The sequence below is a fragment of the Poromitra crassiceps genome (genome assembly GCF_964638095.1).
Source record: "Poromitra crassiceps genome assembly, chromosome: 5".
In the NCBI taxonomy this organism is placed as follows: Eukaryota; Metazoa; Chordata; class Actinopteri; order Beryciformes; family Melamphaidae; genus Poromitra; species Poromitra crassiceps.
In genome coordinates, this window is record NC_139642.1 from 59358942 (window position 1) to 59377966 (window position 19025).

The 19025-nt window shown below is 47.2% G+C and overlaps 1 protein-coding gene across 1 annotated transcript in view; it reads right to left on the reverse strand.

Annotated features, from left to right (window-relative positions):
• LOC310776650 (uncharacterized protein) overlaps positions 1-19025 on the reverse strand; it is a 68936-nt gene that overhangs the window by 32074 nt on the left and 17837 nt on the right. Inside the window, exons 5-18 of the mRNA XM_083636822.1 lie at positions 18438-18572; positions 17998-18042; positions 17027-17143; positions 16006-16074; positions 15390-15425; positions 13470-13532; positions 13117-13152; positions 12260-12301; positions 10962-11042; positions 10667-10711; positions 10149-10211; positions 9806-9850; positions 9560-9613; positions 8942-9002 (exon numbers count right to left, since the gene is read on the reverse strand). Coding sequence (XP_083492948.1) covers positions 8942-9002; positions 9560-9613; positions 9806-9850; positions 10149-10211; positions 10667-10711; positions 10962-11042; positions 12260-12301; positions 13117-13152; positions 13470-13532; positions 15390-15425; positions 16006-16074; positions 17027-17143; positions 17998-18042; positions 18438-18572 — 892 coding nt within the window. The remainder of the gene's footprint in view (positions 1-8941; positions 9003-9559; positions 9614-9805; positions 9851-10148; positions 10212-10666; positions 10712-10961; positions 11043-12259; positions 12302-13116; positions 13153-13469; positions 13533-15389; positions 15426-16005; positions 16075-17026; positions 17144-17997; positions 18043-18437; positions 18573-19025) is intronic.

The window sequence follows — 19025 nt, forward strand, 5'->3', positions numbered from 1 at the left end:
AGCGAGGCGGGAGAAGGAGCGGAAGAACCGGGACCGGTGAGAGTGAAGATCGAGCGGGTTGACACTGCCGCTGTAGCCATGGAGGCTGTGCCACAGACCAGCGGAGCCAGCCTACGGCCCGAGGACAAAGACGGGACACGGGTCGAGGCGGCAAAAGACGGCGAGCGGAAATCACCCCGCCAAAATTCAACGGTAAAGTCGAATGGGAGGCGTACTGCAAGCAGTTTACAGAGGCTGCAGATTGGAATGGCTGGACGAGAAAGGAGAGAGCCAGCTACCTCGTCATGGCCCTCGAGGGCGAAGCTACAGCGTGCGTGTCGGCAATAGCTGATACAAAGGACTGGGATGTGGTGATGGGGGTCCTGCAGAGACGTTTCGGCAGATGCGAGGAGCAGGCCATCGTAGCCGCAGAACTGTGTAACAGACGCAGACGACAGGGTGAGTCACTACGTGCACTGGCAACGGACATTGAGACTCTCAGCCGGCGCGCATACAGCCAGCTACCGACGGAGACGCTGGATGGACTAGCCCTAAGCTACTTTGTCCAGGCCATCGAGCCACGGAGCCTAAGCCAGAAAGTAACGCTGGGACACCCGAAAACATTGGGAGCAGCGCTGGGGCTGGCACTGGAGATAGAGACAGTAGAAGGCTGGGACAAGAGCAGCAGCATAACGGAGGCCGCCCCAGTGGTCAGAATGGCCGCGGAGAGCCAGTTACAAGAAGAACCAGCGTGGAAGACGGCCTGGGCAGAGCAAAGCAACACGGTGAGAGAGCAGGGCGACAGGGTGAAAGAACTGTCCGAGTCAGTACAACAGCTGACAGAACAACTGCTCCGCAGAGCGACCCTGCAGCCCAACCCCGCTCGACAGCCCACTCAGCGGAACAACAGCTGGGCCAGAGGGAACATGATCTGCTGGGGATGCGGACGCCCCGGACATCGGGAAGCAGACTGCCGCCAGAGAGCGTGGAACCAGGGAAACGGCACAGGGCCCGTCCAGATGGGGCGAGACGGGTCTACGATGCCACAGTCCCCGTAGCCACATCATCGCAGGAGGGGGCCCACCGACAGCAACGGAGAGGTGGGGCTCCGCCGGGCCCCGAAGTAGACGACATCGCCGGAGCTGTCAGCATGCAGAGCGGGCCGCGCGCGATGAACGGCTGCCATGTTCCAGTCTACATACAGGGGAGATACTGCGCCGCCCTGGTGGACACGGGGTGTACGGCAACGCTGGTGAACGTCAACATGATGCCCGAGGGGACGCGCCTGGAGCAGCCAGCAGCACAACTACTAAGAACAGTATCCGGTGAGTTGATGCCAATGAGGGGGAGGGGGCACGTAATGATAACAGTGGGAGAACAGACAGTGGACTTTCCGGTGTGGGTGGTAGAAATGACGGGACCCTGCATCCTAGGGGAAGACTACTTGACGCTAAACAAATGCACAGTAGACCTAGGAAAAAGCACATTGACATTTGCAGGGGGGCCAGTAGTCCAGATGGGCCACCCTCCCACCGTTCCAGAGGAGAGAGCTAATGTAAATAATATCACTGTATATCGCGTCACCGTAGTGCATGAGCCCCACCCAGCAGACCAAGCCCCTCCACAAAGCCCCACCCCTAGCCCACCTCCAAACACTTGCCCTCAGCCAGCGCAACAGGCAGAGGGGGAGAGAGAGAGGTTAGAGATGCTCAGGGGATTGCACAAACGCCAAAGCGAAGGGTTAGAGACCCAGCAGAGCGATGAACTGTGGAGGGTACTAGAGGAATATAAAGACATTTTCGCCATGTCAGATGATGAGCTAGGATGTACCCACCTGGTGGAACACGAAATAGACACGGAGGGGGCGCGACCCGTCAGGTCATATCCCCGTCGGATCCCAGCGGCGAGGAGAGAGATAGCGAACGAAGCTGTAGAGAACATGCTGCGGGCGGGGATCATCGAGCCATCAGACAGCCCGTGGGCGTCGGGGGTAGTGCTGGTGAAAAAGAAAAATAGCACCAAAATGCGATTTTGTGTAGACTATAGGGGGCTGAACAAAGTAACAAAAAAAGACGCATACCCGATGCCCATCATAGAGGAACTGTTAGACGCCGCGGGAGAGTCATCCTGGTTCTCATCCCTAGACCTCCGTAGCGGGTACTGGCAGGTGCCCCTCCGCGACGATGCCAAGCAAAAGACCGCCTTCCGCACAGAGAAGGGGCTGTGGCAGTTTCGAGTACTCAGCTTCGGGCTGTGCAACGCACCAGCAACGTTCGAGAGGTTAATGGAGAAGTTGCTGGGAGACATTCCCCGATCCGAATGCGTCGTGTATTTAGATGACATCTTGACACACGGGGGCACGTTCCAGGCCGCAGTGGGGGCGTTACGAAAAGTCCTGCAGAAGATAGCAGAGGCGGGTCTAAAGTTACACCCAGACAAGTGCCACTTCCTGAAGAGGAGGGTGGAGTTCTTAGGGCATGGCATCGGCGCGGGGGGCATTCGCACCCTAGAAGAGAAGACTCAGGCGGTCGTGGAGTGGCCCACCCCCAGAAACAAAGGCGAACTCGAGAGCTTCGTAGGGCTAGCCGCATACTACAGGAAATTCGTGAACGGGTTTTCTAAAATAGCGGAACCGCTGTTCAGGTTAAAAGAGAAGAACGCAGACTTCCACTGGACGACAGAATGCCACCTAGCATTCAAAGCCCTCAAGAAAGCACTGACCGAGTCTCCAGTGCTTAGAGCACCAGACCCCGCCCTGCCGTTCCTACTAGACACTGATGCCAGCAATGGGGGTATGGGAGCCGTGCTGTCCCAGGCGGGGCCGGACGGGGAGCGGGTGGTGGCGTACTATAGCAAGACTTTCGATAAAGCAGAACGTAACTACTGCGTCACCCGCCGGGAGCTCCTCGCCGTAGTAGAAGCACTAAGACACTTTAGATATTACCTCCTGGGACAGCCACGGTTCACCATACGGACCGACCACTCGGCGCTGCAGTGGCTATGGTCCTTCAGAGAGCCGGAGGGACAAGTGTGCCGCTGGTTAGAGAAAATGGCAGACTACAACTTCACGATAGAACACAGGGCAGGGGCGCGCCACGTCAACGCAGACGCCCTGTCAAGACGACCCTGCGCAGAGAGAGGGTGTACATACTGCGAAAAGAGAGAAGGAAGAGAGAGAGAGCTCCAAGAGGAAGCTAGGATCTGCCCTAACCACACAGGGGATGGGCCAGTGTGCAGGACGCTGCGGGTAGCAGAGGCAGCGGATTGGAGGGGCCACCAAGAAAACGACAGAGAGCTGTCACCAGTACTGCAATGGGTAGAAGAGGGCCAGAAGCCGCCCTGGGAAGAGGTGGCAGGGGCCACCGACACAACCAAAGGGCTGTGGGCGGGGTTCGACACCCTGAGTTTGAGTAACGGAGTGCTGATGAAGTCCTGGAAGGAGCCAGCGACAGGAGAGCATAAGTGGCGGAAAGTAGTGCCGACAACGTTGAGGGAGGAGGTGTGCAGGAGCTGCCATGGAACTGTAGGGGCTGGGCACTTCGGGGTAAACAAAACGCTCCGCCGTATCAGACAAGGGTTTTATTGGGGGAGGATGGGGAGAGACGTACAGGACTTCTGTCGACGCTGCGACCTCTGCGCAGCGTACAAAGGCCCGTTAGATCAGTCTCGCGCCCCGCTTCAACAGCTAGCAGCAGGAGCCCCCATGGAGAGGGTAGGGGTAGACGTGATGGGACCTTTTCCCTGCTCAGACAGTGGGAACAAGTACGTCCTGGTCGCCATGGACTATTTCACAAAATGGCCAGAGGCGTACGCACTACCCGACCAGGAGGCGGGGACGGTGGTCGACGCACTAGTAACCGGCATGTTCAGTAGGTTCGGAGCACCAGAGACCCTACACAGTGACCAAGGGAGAAACTTTGAGTCACGAGTGTTCGCCACCATGTGCGAGAAACTGAACATTAAAAAGACACGGACCACAGCATTGCACCCCCAGAGCGATGGCCTTGTAGAAAGATTCAATAGAACGCTGAAAAAGCAGTTGGCCATCCTCACGGAGGAACACCAGAGGGACTGGGACACGCACCTGCCGCTCATCCTCATGGCCTACAGATCCGCCACACACGAGTCCACCTCCTGCACCCCAGCGCTGCTTATGTTAGGTCGAGAACTGCGGACACCAGCAGAAATAGCGTTCGGCAAGCCACCAGATGCACTGGACGCTCCCCCAGGGCGAGAGTACGCCAGGAGGCTACAAGATCGCTTAGAGTCCGCTCACCACTTCGCTCGGAACCAGCTAGAGAAAGCAGGCATGAAACAAAAAAGGAACTATGATGTGAGGGCAAAAGGAAATCATTTCCAGGGGGGGGAGTTGGTCTGGGTGTACACACCCCAGAGAAAAAAAGGGCGTAGCCCTAAACTGGACTGTCACTGGACAGGCCCATGCAGGGTCATGGAGAGAATGGGGGAAGTGGTGTACCGAGTGCAGATGCCACTTGGTGGCAGGAAGGTACTCCACAGAGACAGGTTGGCCCCATACCGGGGGGGGTGCACCTTTCCCCCAGATCTCGGCCGCCCGGCGGTTTCACCTAGACCGGCTGAAAGAAGGACTCTGGTCCCACAGAGAGGGGCGTCCGGCTATGACCGGGCGGGCCCCACCCAGGGGCGTGAAAGCCCAGAGACACTGGAGGTGGGATCAGCCCCGCAGACAGATTCACAGAGACTAACACGGCCACGGAGAGAGCCAAGGGCTCCAGGACGATTCCACAACTTTGAGTTGTACTAAAAAAAAAAAAAAAAAAAAGGAGGAGATGGTGGTTGGAGATGTTGTATTGTTGTAACAGAAAGTAAAAAAAAAAAAAGGTGCATGACATGAGATATTGTGGGGGAGATGATGTGGGGAAGTCGGAGAGGGCAACATGCTGTGATTGAAAAAAAAAGAAGCTGTTAAAAGAAAAAAAAGATGTTGGTACAAGGGGGTGTGTGATGTGTTCTCAACGTGGGCGTTGACCTTATTGTTGGGCGGGGAGTATGTAGCGAATCAGCAGTACACATACAGGGGTGAGCATTGGTAGTGTCTCGACTGCAGATAGGAACTGATGTGTGGGAGTGTTGTATTGGGGGAACACTATGCTGGGGGGATACTTCTGGAGTGAACTGAGCATGCGCGTCAGTCCACACACACTACTTGGAGGGAAAGCTGCTAGCTTTGAGCGTGACAACCGCTGAGAGTTGTAATATAACTAACTGTGAATAAAGACCCTTGTACCATCAAGAAGCCTCTGCCTCATGAGATAACGGATACGTTACAATAAGTATAAATTAAGCTTAAGTCTTCTAAAACAAGAATATGGCAACAATATGGCTAAAAGGCTCAAAGTAATCTCATGTGTAAGAAATTACTGTTCAACACTGAGCAAGTTTGAAGTAAAAAGTGAAATAATGAAATAGTTGGTTTTGGATCGATTTTGTATCAAGAGTGCATTTTTGTTCTTGTGTGAAACTCAACACAGGCTCTGAGAATTCCAGACCTACTACCAAGACCACCTAAAACTACAACTAATAATGATAATAATTATGATAATAATAATGGTAATAGCAGCAACATCTGCACATCAACAAACTTTTATTGCCGCAACGCAGTCCCCACCAGCCCACACCTGCCACGTCACTTACTGATACCTATTGCAAGGCAAGGCAAAGTTGATTTGTATAGCACATTTAAAACAACCGCAGTTTACCAAAGTGCTTAACATGTAAAAGCACAAATATACAATAAGAATAGTACAATAAAGGGCAAAAACAATAAACACAGAAATAAACACAGTAAGATGAAGTCGAGATGACAACTCGGCTATATGTTGTTACTATAAACTATAAAATGAGGTATAGGAACATTATTTGAAATTTTCCGTTTTGTTTGACGTCACCCCTATCTTACCATTTGGTTCAATGATATCAACATTAATTGTATTATTCAAAATTATTTTGCATACATGAACCATATTGATTTTGATAATATTGTGGCATGGGAGTTTCAGTTTGTTTTATAATAACATGGAATGGAGCTTTTTTTTTCTTGCCTATTTGTGAAAGTCTTTCTTGATGACTGAGATAACATTGATTTGCCATGAAGTTGATTCAATGTAAAAAAAAAAATAGCTTCAATGTAGCAAGCTACTTTTGCTATGTTGCTCGTAGCGCTTGCTACATTTCTCTGGGGATAGCTTCCATGTAGTGACGTTAATGTAGAGTAACTTGTAAATTAGCTTAGATTCCAAGTAGCTTGCCCATCACTGGTTACATAATAGAGCTAGCTCCAAGAGGTAGTGCTGTCATGTCGTCCAGCCGAGGTGCTCTGAAATCGGCTTGGCATCAGCTGAGTGGTCAGTCCCTGGTCCTCGAAAACCAAAAATCTAAATAGGCATTATTTTGATAAACTGACCCCATAATGGGAATCTACATTGTTACGTTTGTCTAAAAAAATTATTAATTTTCAGCCTTAAAACCCACGCTTTCCGGCCATATTTGCGGCACTCTCACTTCCGGCTGGTGCGAGATGCATTCTGGGATGCATGGCTGTATACTGTAGTGTAAACTATACACTAAATGTAATTAGTAGTTAGAAAGAGTAAGAAAGAGTAGACGTAATCGAACAGGCCCAAAGTCTGCATTTCACATTAAGTGTTAATGAGTTTTAATCTAAATTAAACTCTGCTCACCACAGCCTGGACGGAGGGCACATGACGATCACATGACAGACACACGTCACACACAGACCCCAGTGACCATGATGATGACATCATACCACGAAGACAGATGATGACATCATACCAGGAAGAGACAGAGTCATGATGTCATACAAGGGAGACACTGAGCGATGACATCATACCACAGAGACACGGAGCGATGACATCATACACAGTGATGTAATCTTAACAAGGTATGATGACATCATAACAAGGAGAGATAAAGTAATGCCATCATAACAAGGAGACACACTGATGACATCCAGTGGTGGCTGGTACCTTTTTTCCCTAGTGGGGCACTATACGAAAAATCAAACAATGACTTGGCCACCTTGTGGCTTAAAATTTCATTTTTGTAGCATGCATCTTCATCTTCTTCAAACTGTGTCCCCGGAATATGGGACAATTTGAGGATGATGACCATCATTTTAGGCTCACATCACATCTCTTTAGGTTTGGATTAAAGGAGAATTTCGTTTTTTTTTTTACCTGCAGCCCTCACATTAATTATGATCTGACGACTCACCCAGTGCTCTCCGCAGCGTTTTTTGTCGTCCTAGGCGTTGTTTTGAGATCAATAGCGTCCAAGCCAGTCCTAGAATGGAGCTCCGTGGGGGCCAAGTGGCAGCATGCTTTTCCTCCATTTAAATAGACAGTTTTATTCCCGTTTTCGACGCATATCGTCATAAACTGTTCCCTAAGGAACGATCAGACTGCATTTCTCCCCCGGGCTCTTTTCACTAGTTACAGGCATCCCATTTTTGCCTGTCGGGTCAGTGAGACACAACTCTCGTCAGGAAAGTCTCGCGGGACTAACTAAAACCATTAAAATTGACAACCGGTCCGCGACTTTTTTTTCCATGTATCTACCGGTCCTTGGCACAAAAAAGGTTGGGAACCCCTGCTCTAGAGGACACTAGATGAGACTAATGGAAGAGAAAAGATTTCTACCTTCTGAAAAGGCAATACCAGCCAAAATAAACATTGTGTTACATTGCTTTGAAACGTGTGGTCTCCCTTTTTTGTCAAGTCCATTGAGCCTGGGCAGTGGCAATGTACTTAGTCTGGTGATTATGGATCTTTCCAGGAGGCTGAGAGCAGTTTGGAAAATAGCCTTATGGTTACACTGTGATAGTAAATTATTGATTGAGTGCTTATTGATTGATTGCTTATGATCTATGGCCCTTCTAAGATTGTGAACTATGCTCTTCATCATTGCAGAACATTCTGTATAGGGAGAACATGTATCTTGCCTTGAGTGAGTAGACGTGGATTGTTATGTCTTGTGAACATCAGATTGACTACTGACGTCATGGAAATGTACTGAGTGGACAGAAGTTGTGTGAATCACACTGGAAGCAGACAGTGGAAAAGTACTGCCCTCCAAGGTGGGGGGGCGGGTGCCATAGTTTCAGTATATGATGAGTTGTAAAAATGACTCGTGGCTCTTTCCTGACAAATTGGCGTCAGGGGGAGACTCTGTGCACAGATCTAAACGTAGAATAAATCCTCCTAAATACACTTGAAACGGGTATCTCATTATTGATGGATCAGCAGTGCATTTCAGCAATTTTTCCATCACACTTGGGGGCTCCGTCCGGGATCTCACGTGTGGGATGCGGACCTCTGGCATGTCGACTGGTGATAACCTCCTGCCAGAGTGGGACCTGAAACCTCGCTTAGTTCTAAGAGAGCAGGGGTCGACATGCGGAGGGACGTAGCCCAGCGCTGTGATCTGCAACACCTGCTCAGTCTGTTCATTTAAAATGAGATATTCCTCTAAATCTGGCTTCCAACCCCCCACATTTTTTTTCCAAATTCGCCTTCGGTGTGTGAATGGGTGAATGTAGGCACATTGTAAAGCGCTTTGGATAAAAGCGCTATATAAATGCAGTCCATTTACCATTTATCCAATGCATTTAGACTGTGTTTAACATGTTTAAGGCATTGTTTAAGGTGGACTTTCTTCTCCCTCGGTAGAGCAAGGGAGGGGGTGGGGTGCCCTACCGCCCTCTAGTGACCAGCCGCCACTGATGACATCATGTAAACGGGATACACTGATGACATCATGTAAACGGGATACACTGATGACATCATGTAAACGGGATACACTGATGACATCATTAGGGAGATAAAGAAATGTTACATCAATCAATCAATCAATCAATCAACCAACCAACCAACCAACCAATCAATCAATGAGTATGGATCCTTACCTTTGTGGTCGACCTCTGTGTACTCTGTGTGGCCTTTGGGGCCTGGATCTCCCATGATGCCCTAGGAGCCGACAGACATTAAAGGCTGTTTTAGTATTGAGAGGTGTCTTAAGTTAAGGCTGTTTTAGTATTGAGAGGTGCCTTAAGTTTAGGGTGCTTTTGTATTGACAGGTGTCTTAAGTTAGGGCTGTTTTAGGTGGTTAAGACCGCCCAAATGCATTTGCGCCACACGCAAGTGGCATTTTGCGGGGCACGGAGAATAGCGGACGATTTCGGAACGCCTCCATTGTGCTACTGCCCGGCGCTAAACACCACGCAGCCGCTAACTAGCGTGTGTACGAAGACAGGGCCCACAGAGTCTAATAACTCTTTGGTGTGTCTTGTTCAGACACGTAGACAGACAGACAGACAGACAGACAGTCAGTCAGCCAGGCAGGCAGGCCGTCCATCAGACAGAAAGACGGACAGACAGACAGACAGACAGAAAGATGGACAGACAGACAGACAGACAGACAGACAGACAGACAGACAGGCAGACAGACAGACAGACAGACAGACAGGCAGACAGACAGACAGACAGACAGACAGACAGACAGACAGACAGACAGACCGACCGACCTTAGGACCTTCTGTTCCGATAAGACCTGGAAGACCTGGACCTCCCAGAATTCCCTGCAAACAAACAAACAAACACACATCAAGCCATAGCTACACTTTTTGCAAAAAGTGTGTGCTGTTTTGGGGCTCGTTATGCACTTTTTATGGCCTCTATGATTTTCGCTTGAATCTGACACTTAAACATTCATCAAAATCTGTGTTGCTGCCAATCTTTGACATATCCCAGGTGTGTGTTGGGTGATGCACCTTCAGTCCTCTGAGGCCAGGAAGACCAGGGTTACCAGGATAGCCCTGAAACACACGCACGCATGCGCACGCGCACACGCACACACACGCACGCACGCACGCACGCACGCACGCACACACACACACACACACACACACACACACACACACACACACACACACACACACACACACACACACACACACACACACACAGATACTGTAAATACTTCAGGAAGTTGATTTATTTTCTTATGTGAAGAATTAATGGAAACATCAGGGTTGAGGGTTCAATTCCCTCTGGAGCAAGGCACTGACAGGGTTGAGGGTTCATTCCTGACCTCTAACATACAACATAACTTACCCTGAGTCCAGGAAATCCCACAATTCCCTTCTCTCCTTTGATCCCTGGCAGGGAATCCAAACCCTGAAACCACACAGACACAAGTTACTCCAAATGCTGCTAACTGCTACTCAGTTCAGTTCAGTTCAGTTGCTCGAGTGACATGACTGATGACATCACAACTGACTGATGACATCACAGTCGAGCACAAGATGGATTCGCCCAGGTGACTTCAGGTGACTGACTAGAGTACATCTCGCTCTCACTTTTCAGGTGACTATACGCACAGAAAGTCACTTTTGGAAGCGGTTACATCCCTTCCGTCACAAATTGTGACTAAGATAAGATCACAATTGCTCCAGTGACATCACAGCTGAGCAATTGCAAATGCATTCAAAACAAAGTAGCCCGTAGATGTTTAAAATCGCTGTTCACAAAGAACCTGTTTACATAGAACTTGTTCAGATAGAACCTGCACAACCTGTTCACATAGAACCTGTTCAGATAGAGCCTGTTCAGTTAGAACCTGAAGTACTTACAGCCAGTCCTGGGCCGCCACAGGAACCCTTGACCCCCTGCGGACCCTGTAGGACAGAAACCAGGCAATGTTCTATACTGCCAAAAATACCAGCATACTCACGACATAATCATCGATATCGCATTTGACAGTATAATCAAAGTAGAACCACAGCAGAACCCCAATAAGCTCCAGCTGAAGTACAGTATTACTACTACAACAACAACAGAATTCAACCAGTCGAACCACAGTAGAGGTACAGCCGGTTGTATTAAGCTGTAAGCTGATTGGCTGGAAGAGACTGAAGCCCTGCCCACCTGCTCTCCTTTGATGTAGAGTTCCTCCGGAGGGTCGACAATCTCAAAGGGCCCGGGAGGCCCCTGAAGGCCCTGGTCCCCCTGAGGAGTACACATAGTATTACAGTAGTACAGTGGCCCTGAAGGCCCTGGTCCCCCTGAGGAGTACACACAGTATTACAGTAGTACAGTGGCCCTGGTCCCCCTGAGGAGTACACACAGTATTACAGTAGTACAGTGGCCCTGGTCCCCCTGAGGAGTACACACAGTATTACAGTAGTACAGTGGCCCTGGTCCCCCTGAGGAGTACACACAGTATTACAGTAGTACAGTGGCCCTGGTCCCCCTGAGGAGTACACACAGTATTACAGTAGTACAGTGGCCCTGGTCCCCCTGAGGAGTACACACAGTATTACAGTAGTACAGTGGCCCTGGTCCCCCTGAGGAGTACACACAGTATTACAGTAGTACAGTGGCCCTGGTCCCCCTGAGGAGTACACACAGTATTACAGTAGTACAGTGGCCCTGGTCCCCCTGAGGAGTACACACAGTATTACAGTAGTACAGTGGGTCTCAAACCCTTTTGGCTTCAGTACCCCCTTTCCCTGATTTCTGAATCCAAGGACTCCCTTGGCTACAACATTTTGCTTAGAAAACTGCAAGAAAAACTATAGCTTATGATGCAATGAATGAATGATGACCCACCTTTTGAAGAATATAACATTACAAAATAAGAAATGGAGTAAAAGAGTTGCAATTAGTGCCTCCTGAGCAGATTGATTTCAACATTTCATTTATTTTCATGATTTATTCTTACATTTTTCCATTTTCCCCTTTCTCTGAAGTACCCCCTGTAGTACTGTAGCCCAAGTTTGGGGACCACTGCACTGCTACTACTACTATTACTACGAACAAAATATACACATTGACAGTGTTGGGGAGTAGTGAGTGTCTGTGTGTGTGTGTGTGTGTGTGTGTGTGTGTGTGTGTGTGTGTGTGTGTGTGAGCAGAATTCTTTAGAATGGCCAGCAGGGGGCGGCACTGCAAATTATGGCCATGACGCATGTTTCTCCGATGTGCCGAATCCGCCAATTAAATAGCAATGTGTCAAGGTGCAAGTGCACCTGGCTTTTAAAGGGAATGGGAGGTGACACTGATTGGTTGAGTTCAAGTTATGCCCAAAACACACCTGTGAATGCAACCCCTTTGCCTTACTTTATACGTCCTGTAACTAACAAAAGACTTGGAGAAACGCTGAACGCACTTGCGCCCTGCGCTTAGACCATGTGTTACAGATCATCTGAAGAGTGCCCAAATACCTCTTCTCCTTTCTGTCCAGGGAGGGATCTTCCTTTTTCTCCCTAAAATACAGAGGAGAGGAGACACAATATTGACACAGTACAATAACACTACCACTTTGTTCATTATACTGATGTCTACACAGTACAATAACACTACCACTTTGTACATTATACTGATGTCTACACAGTAAATAACACTACCACTTTGTACATTATACTAAGATCTACACAGTACAATAACACTACCACTTTGTACATTATACTAAGATCTACACAGTACAATAACACTACCAGTTTGTACATTATACTAAGATCTACACAGTACAATAACACTACCACTTTGTACATTATACTAAGATCTACACAGTACAATAACACTACCACTTTGTACATTATACTAAGATCTACACAGTACAATAACACTACCACTTTGTACATTATACTAAGATCTACACAGTACAATAACACTACCACTTTGTACATTATACTAAGATCTACACAGTACAATAACACTACCAGTTTGTACATTATACTAAGATCTACACAGTACAATAACACTACCACTTTGTACATTATACTAAGATCTACACAGTACAATAACACTACCACTTTGTACATTATACTAAGATCTACACAGTACAATAACACTACCACTTTGTACATTATACTAAGATCTACACAGTACAATAACACTACCACTTTGTACATTATACTAAGATCTACACAGTACAATAACACTACCAGTTTGTACATTATACTAAGATCTACACAGTACAATAACACTACCACTTTGTACATTATACTAAGATCTACACAGTACAATAACAATACCAGTTTGTACAAAGTATACTCCATAATGAGACAGTAGGACTTACAGGTGGACCTCTGGAACCAGTCAGACCAGGGAGACCCTAGAGACAGACATCATTATCTTTATTCACTACATCTGTACTTGCCAGCCATATATTCTAAGTGTACAATTTATAACTGTAAATATTGTACAATAACTGTATATTTTACAACTGTAAATATTCGCACCGTATATTTTATAACTATAAATACTCTGACTGTATTATATCCATTGTTTTATCTAATCTGATTTCTATAAATGATGTATAACATTAGGCTTTTATCCACAGCGACGTAGGCATGAGATGTAATAGAACACAAGCAGGAATAGAGACAGTGTATTTCCTTATCAGGCTTATCTCAGTTTGTTGTGACTCACATAGGCTCCATCCAGTCCGACTGCACCCACAGCACCCATGGGACCTGGGAGACCCCGCCCCCCCTAGAGACAGTGCACTATTAATGCTATTTAAATACACTATTAAAGGCCCATTATGTAAGATTTGGGAAGAAATTAATTTGCATAAAGTGTTTTTTCATTAGAAATGAGTGAATGCTCCATAGCGTAAGTTAAAAAGTTAGAGCAGCCGCGTCCCTCTGCGTCCAGCCGTTCATGTGCTGTGCTGGAGATTTCAGCAGGACTCGGGCCGAGATTTCCCCGGAAAATCGGGCAGATGTGACATTTCTGCGCATTCACGAGCCTGCCTCTCAGCACACCAGCGAAGAAGAAGATACACAGGCTAGCTAACGTTAGCTAATGCAGTCAACGAACATCAGTAAACAACCTGCAACAACACAGAGTCCAGTAAAAAAGCAACACAGCAAAAGAAAAAAAAAGTTTTTATGTTGGTGAAGCCTATCTGGCCGTGTTTTCGGTTCATGGGGGGACCTTTTACATTAGCATTAGCTTGTTGTATTACCTTGTTGTATTAGCTTGTTGTGTTAGCTGCTGTTTACGACAAACCTTACTGCAGAAGACCTGATACCTCTGTGTTGTTACCAGAATAAACGGCTGGCTGGAGCAAAAAGTGATGCACAAAATGACTGTGACAAATGTATTGACTTGCGATATTGTGGTTTTGGCTGGTTATTAGATAACGTTACCTTGCTTGCTAACAGGGCTAACTAATATAGCGAATCGATTTACCACCCAGAAGCTCCACTAATGTTACTGTCTTGTGTATGCTTATGGAAAATCGCGTTTGACTGCAGTCCCTGTTCGTTTGGTCGTGTCCAGCTCACAACAGCCCCAGGGGAAGTAAGCATTTAGCTCCTGGCTCATGCTGTTAGAATACAGTTATCCACTTTACCACAGCCAACACAAGCCAAAACAATTCGTCCAGAATCCTTCCTGGCCGTCTCGAGGCTGATCTGGACGATACATTGTCCAGGTTGCCGTTTTCAAGTGACTTTTATTAGCTAACGTTACGACGCAAAACAGCACCACCTAGAGTATATGCTGTCACTGTTTTGGCCAGGCAGCTGCTGGGCTCGTGTGAGTACAGCGCACGTGCGCCAACGCGAGCACATGCTGCTGACTGCAGTTACTCTAATGGCCACGAGTCAGAGTAAGAGTCAGAAGTTACAGAATGGGCCTTTAATGCAAAGAAAATTACATTTCAAAGTGAATACATTCCATGTAAGGTCACAGGGAGAATGGCCATTTTAGGAGTAAATTTACCACCCCATCACGTTTTATTGTGATGGGTATAGAGACACTGCATGAAATAGGCCACGCCCATCACGGGGGAAAAGCTCAGTTCATTTCCACACACTAGCGTCATTTTTCTTGAATTAAACATAGCTAAAAGCTGTTGTGTGGTGGGCTGCGCAGACAACAAATGTAAAAAAAATCGCCAGTTAAAGTGTTTTTGTACTCCCGAGGAAAACAAGGAAGCCATTGAGAATTGGCGAGAAGAAAAATGTGGATGTTGCTGTCAATGAAGTAAGTTGCAGTGTTCATCTTCCGTATATACGATCTTTTTGATCAACACCCGACCATGCACGCGACATAGGAGAAGGCCAGGATTGGACGGGAGTATGTGTTTTCCCCCATTTTGGGCGTGGTTTCTGAATGATGACGCGCTCCGCAGTGTCTCTATTGGCTAATATTAAGGATTGTATGCATGAGGTCGGAACATGTGTTTTTCTTGATGGTTTAACAGATCTTTCATGTTGGCAATAAAATAAAAAAAGTTTGCTCTTCTTGATGAACTTTTTTGGGGGGCTGGAAATAGCACCATCTTGTAGAATGACCCACAGTGTGTGTTGTATTAGTATGAGCAGTGTGTGTACTCACTGGGAGTCCAGGCAGCCCGCTGACTCCAACATCGCCCTGTCAGACAGGAAGACACAGGTTTAGCACAGGAAGTCACAGGGTTAGCATGTAGTACGGCAGCATGTAGTACAGCAGCATGTACTGTAGTACGGCAGCATGTACTGTAGTACAGCAGCATGTACTGTAGTACAGCAGCATGTACTGTAGTACAGCAGCATGTACTGTAGTACAGCAGCATGTACTGTAGTACGGCAGCATGTACTGTAGTACAGCAGCATGTACTGTAGTACAGCAGCATGTACTGTAGTACAGCAGCATGTACTGTAGTACAGCAGCATGTACTGTAGTACAGCAGCATGTAGTACAGCAGCATGTACTGTAGTACAGCAGCATGTACTGTAGTACAGCAGCATGTACTGTAGTACAGCAGCATGTAGTACAGCAGCATGTACTGTAGTACAGCAGCATGTACTGTAGTACAGCAGCATGTAGTACAGCAGCATGTACTGTAGTACAGCAGCATGTACTGTAGTACAGCAGCATGTAGTACAGCAGCATGTACTGTAGTACAGCAGCATGTACTGTAGTACAGCAGCATGTAGTACAGCAGCATGTACTGTAGTACAGCAGTACCTACCGGTAGTCCAGGGTACTGTATGAAATGGATGGATGGGTCTCCTGCAGGTCCCTTCAGTCCTGCTAAACCCTGCAACACAAAACAACACAGACACAACAGAAAATGTGACACTATACACAGTACACAAAACAGGGGCATAACCTGAGCAGTCTTCCATACAGATGGAATTTCACCAGAAATAAATGTTAAAGGAACACTCCGCCCATTTTCAACCAGCTTTGTATCATTAGAACATCAGTAGTATATCAGAAAACTGTAAACGGTTTTGAAGTCTGTCATTTAATTTGACAGTTATTGAGTGTTAAAGTGTGGACCAGTGACATCACTCAATAACTGTCAAACTATTCATCATTCATCTAGTTTGACAGTTATTGAGAGTTGATTTGAGTTAATGAGTTATTAATTTGACTTAGTGTGGACCAGTGACATCACTGGTCCACACTAAGTCAAATTAATAACTCATTAACTCAAATCAACTCTCAATAACTGTCAAACTATTCATCATTCATCTAGTTTGACAGTTATTGAGAGTTGATTTGAGTTAATGAGTTATTAATTTGAGTTAGTGTGGACCAGTGATGTCACTGGTCCACACTTTAACACTCAATAACTGTCAAATTAAATGACAAAAACCGTTTACAGTTTTCTGATATGCTACTGATGTTCTAATGATACAAAGCTGGTTGAAAATGGGCGGAGTGTTCCTTTAAGTTAAATATATGACAAGCGGAGCGGCATCCAGATGAGCACTAAGACCTAGGAGAAACGGAGCAATGTCATTCTCGCCCTTAGACTTCTTAGAATTTAATTAATATAAATGTTCCTCATTAATGATACAATACTATGTTTATTTTCATGATCCGCCCCGCCCGCACCATGGGATATTATTTATCCCAATTATATGGTACGTAGCCTATGTATGTATGTACATGTTACATGTGCACATATTATGTCTCTTCCATATGGGGTCTGTCTGTCTGTCTGTCTGTCTGTCTGTCTGTCTGTCTGTCTGTCTGCATACCTGTTCTCCGTCAGGGCCTGGTGGTCCTGGAGCTCCAGAAGCTCCTCGCTCTCCTCTGGTCCCGTTACAGCCGTCCATCCCTGGAAGACCCGGGCCTCCAGCTGAGCCCGGGTGACCCTGCACACACACACACACACACACACACACACACACACACACACACACACACACACACACACACACACACACACACACACACACACACACACACACACAAACCAATCAGAGGAGCTGAAAGATGTGTAGTTGTGTGCAGTGCAGTTAAAGTTCAAAGACGTCCAGTTAGAGAAAGTTTCCTCAAGCAAAGGTCCGGAACATCATAACGTCTATCTGTAACTTGCGTTATGACTCAGTGCTATATATAGAATTAGCCTAATTGTCTAATAGTCAACAACTGACTGTTAAATCAAATAAATATCAACAATGTTTCTTTTCACATGGTTATTGCGACTGGGCACGAAAGACCTCCTGCAACGGTCTTTATTGCATGGGAGCTGACGGAGCCTCTGACTGAAAACACTGTGTTGTCCAGTGTCATGTTATGGCCATGTTCTATAGATGCAGCAATCTACCAGCTGACATTTACACGGCGTCAAGAGTTTAGGAACTGGATTACTAATTCCTGAGGACAAGTGACTTGTGGACGTGTTGCCTGCAGGTTGCGTGGTGCGTGGTGAAAACAAAATCCTTCACGTTTGAGTGACAGGCTGCCCGCCCGCTGTAATGGAGTCCAATCCCGTATCGATACAAGCTGCTGGACCAGCGTTTGAGCCGTGCCACGGAGCTGTGCTATGGACCTTTTTCTGATGGGAGATTGTTGCTTTTTTTCTGCTTCCTGGTTTTGTTAGACAATCGTGGTCGTTCCTGTTCACCTTTAGACGTGCTGTAATGTTTCACAAGGTGAGTAAGAGAGACATCTATCACATGACGGTGAAAACACTTATTGCCGCCTATACTGTATGTGTACTCACCGGGACTCCATCTAGACCGGGGAACCCACGAGCACCAGCACTGCCCTGAAACACAGCATCAACAAAGCTTCATAACAAGCACATCCAAACCCAATCAGGCAGGTGCAAAGCTACAGGTAGACAATGGAAAAAGGAATCAAAAAGCTCACACACTGCAAGGCCTCCAAGCTTCTTCTTCTTCAGAAGAGCAGTCAGCCTGCTCCAAACGTTACCACCACCGCAATAAAGAAGTTAGCTTGGAGCCATTGCAGTGTGCAAGCTTTTTTTATTCCTAGTACCACAGCATCTCACACACACACACACACACACACACACACACACACACACACACACACACACACACACACACACACACACACACACACACACACACACACACACACACACACACACACACACACACACACCATGCATAATGTTCCAGCATGTTGTGTATTTACCATGTCTCCTTTCAGCCCGGCGCCCCCCAGAGGCCCCTCGTGTCCTCGCTGGCCCTTCTCTCCAGAGGGCCCCTGGGTGCCCGGGAAGCCTGGGGGCCCCTGGGGGCCCTGTCGCCCCAGAGCGCCCGGGGAACCCTGCAGAACCCACAGAACAACTCTGTTAGAACCACAGAACAACTCTGTCAGAACCACAGAACAGCTGTGTCAGAACCACAGAACAACTCTGTCAGAACCACAGAACAGCTGCGTTAGAACCACAGAACAGCTGTGTTAGAACCACAGAACAGCTCTGTTAGAACCACAGAACAGGAACCACAGAACAACTTAGAACCACAGAACAGCTCTGTTAGAACCACAGAACAGGAACCACAGAACAGCTGTGTTAGAACCACAGAACAGCTTCCTTCAACACCATGACAGTATCTGACACATATGTCTGTACTGCATCCAGTGGAACCGCACCCTGCACCTCCTCCTTTATTTTATTTTCTTACCCGTTCCTGTTTTTAGCACCATCTGCTGATTATTTACTGCTACTGCTTTCAAATTGCATTAGCAAAATCCCCTCCCATGGTTAGGGTGACCAGA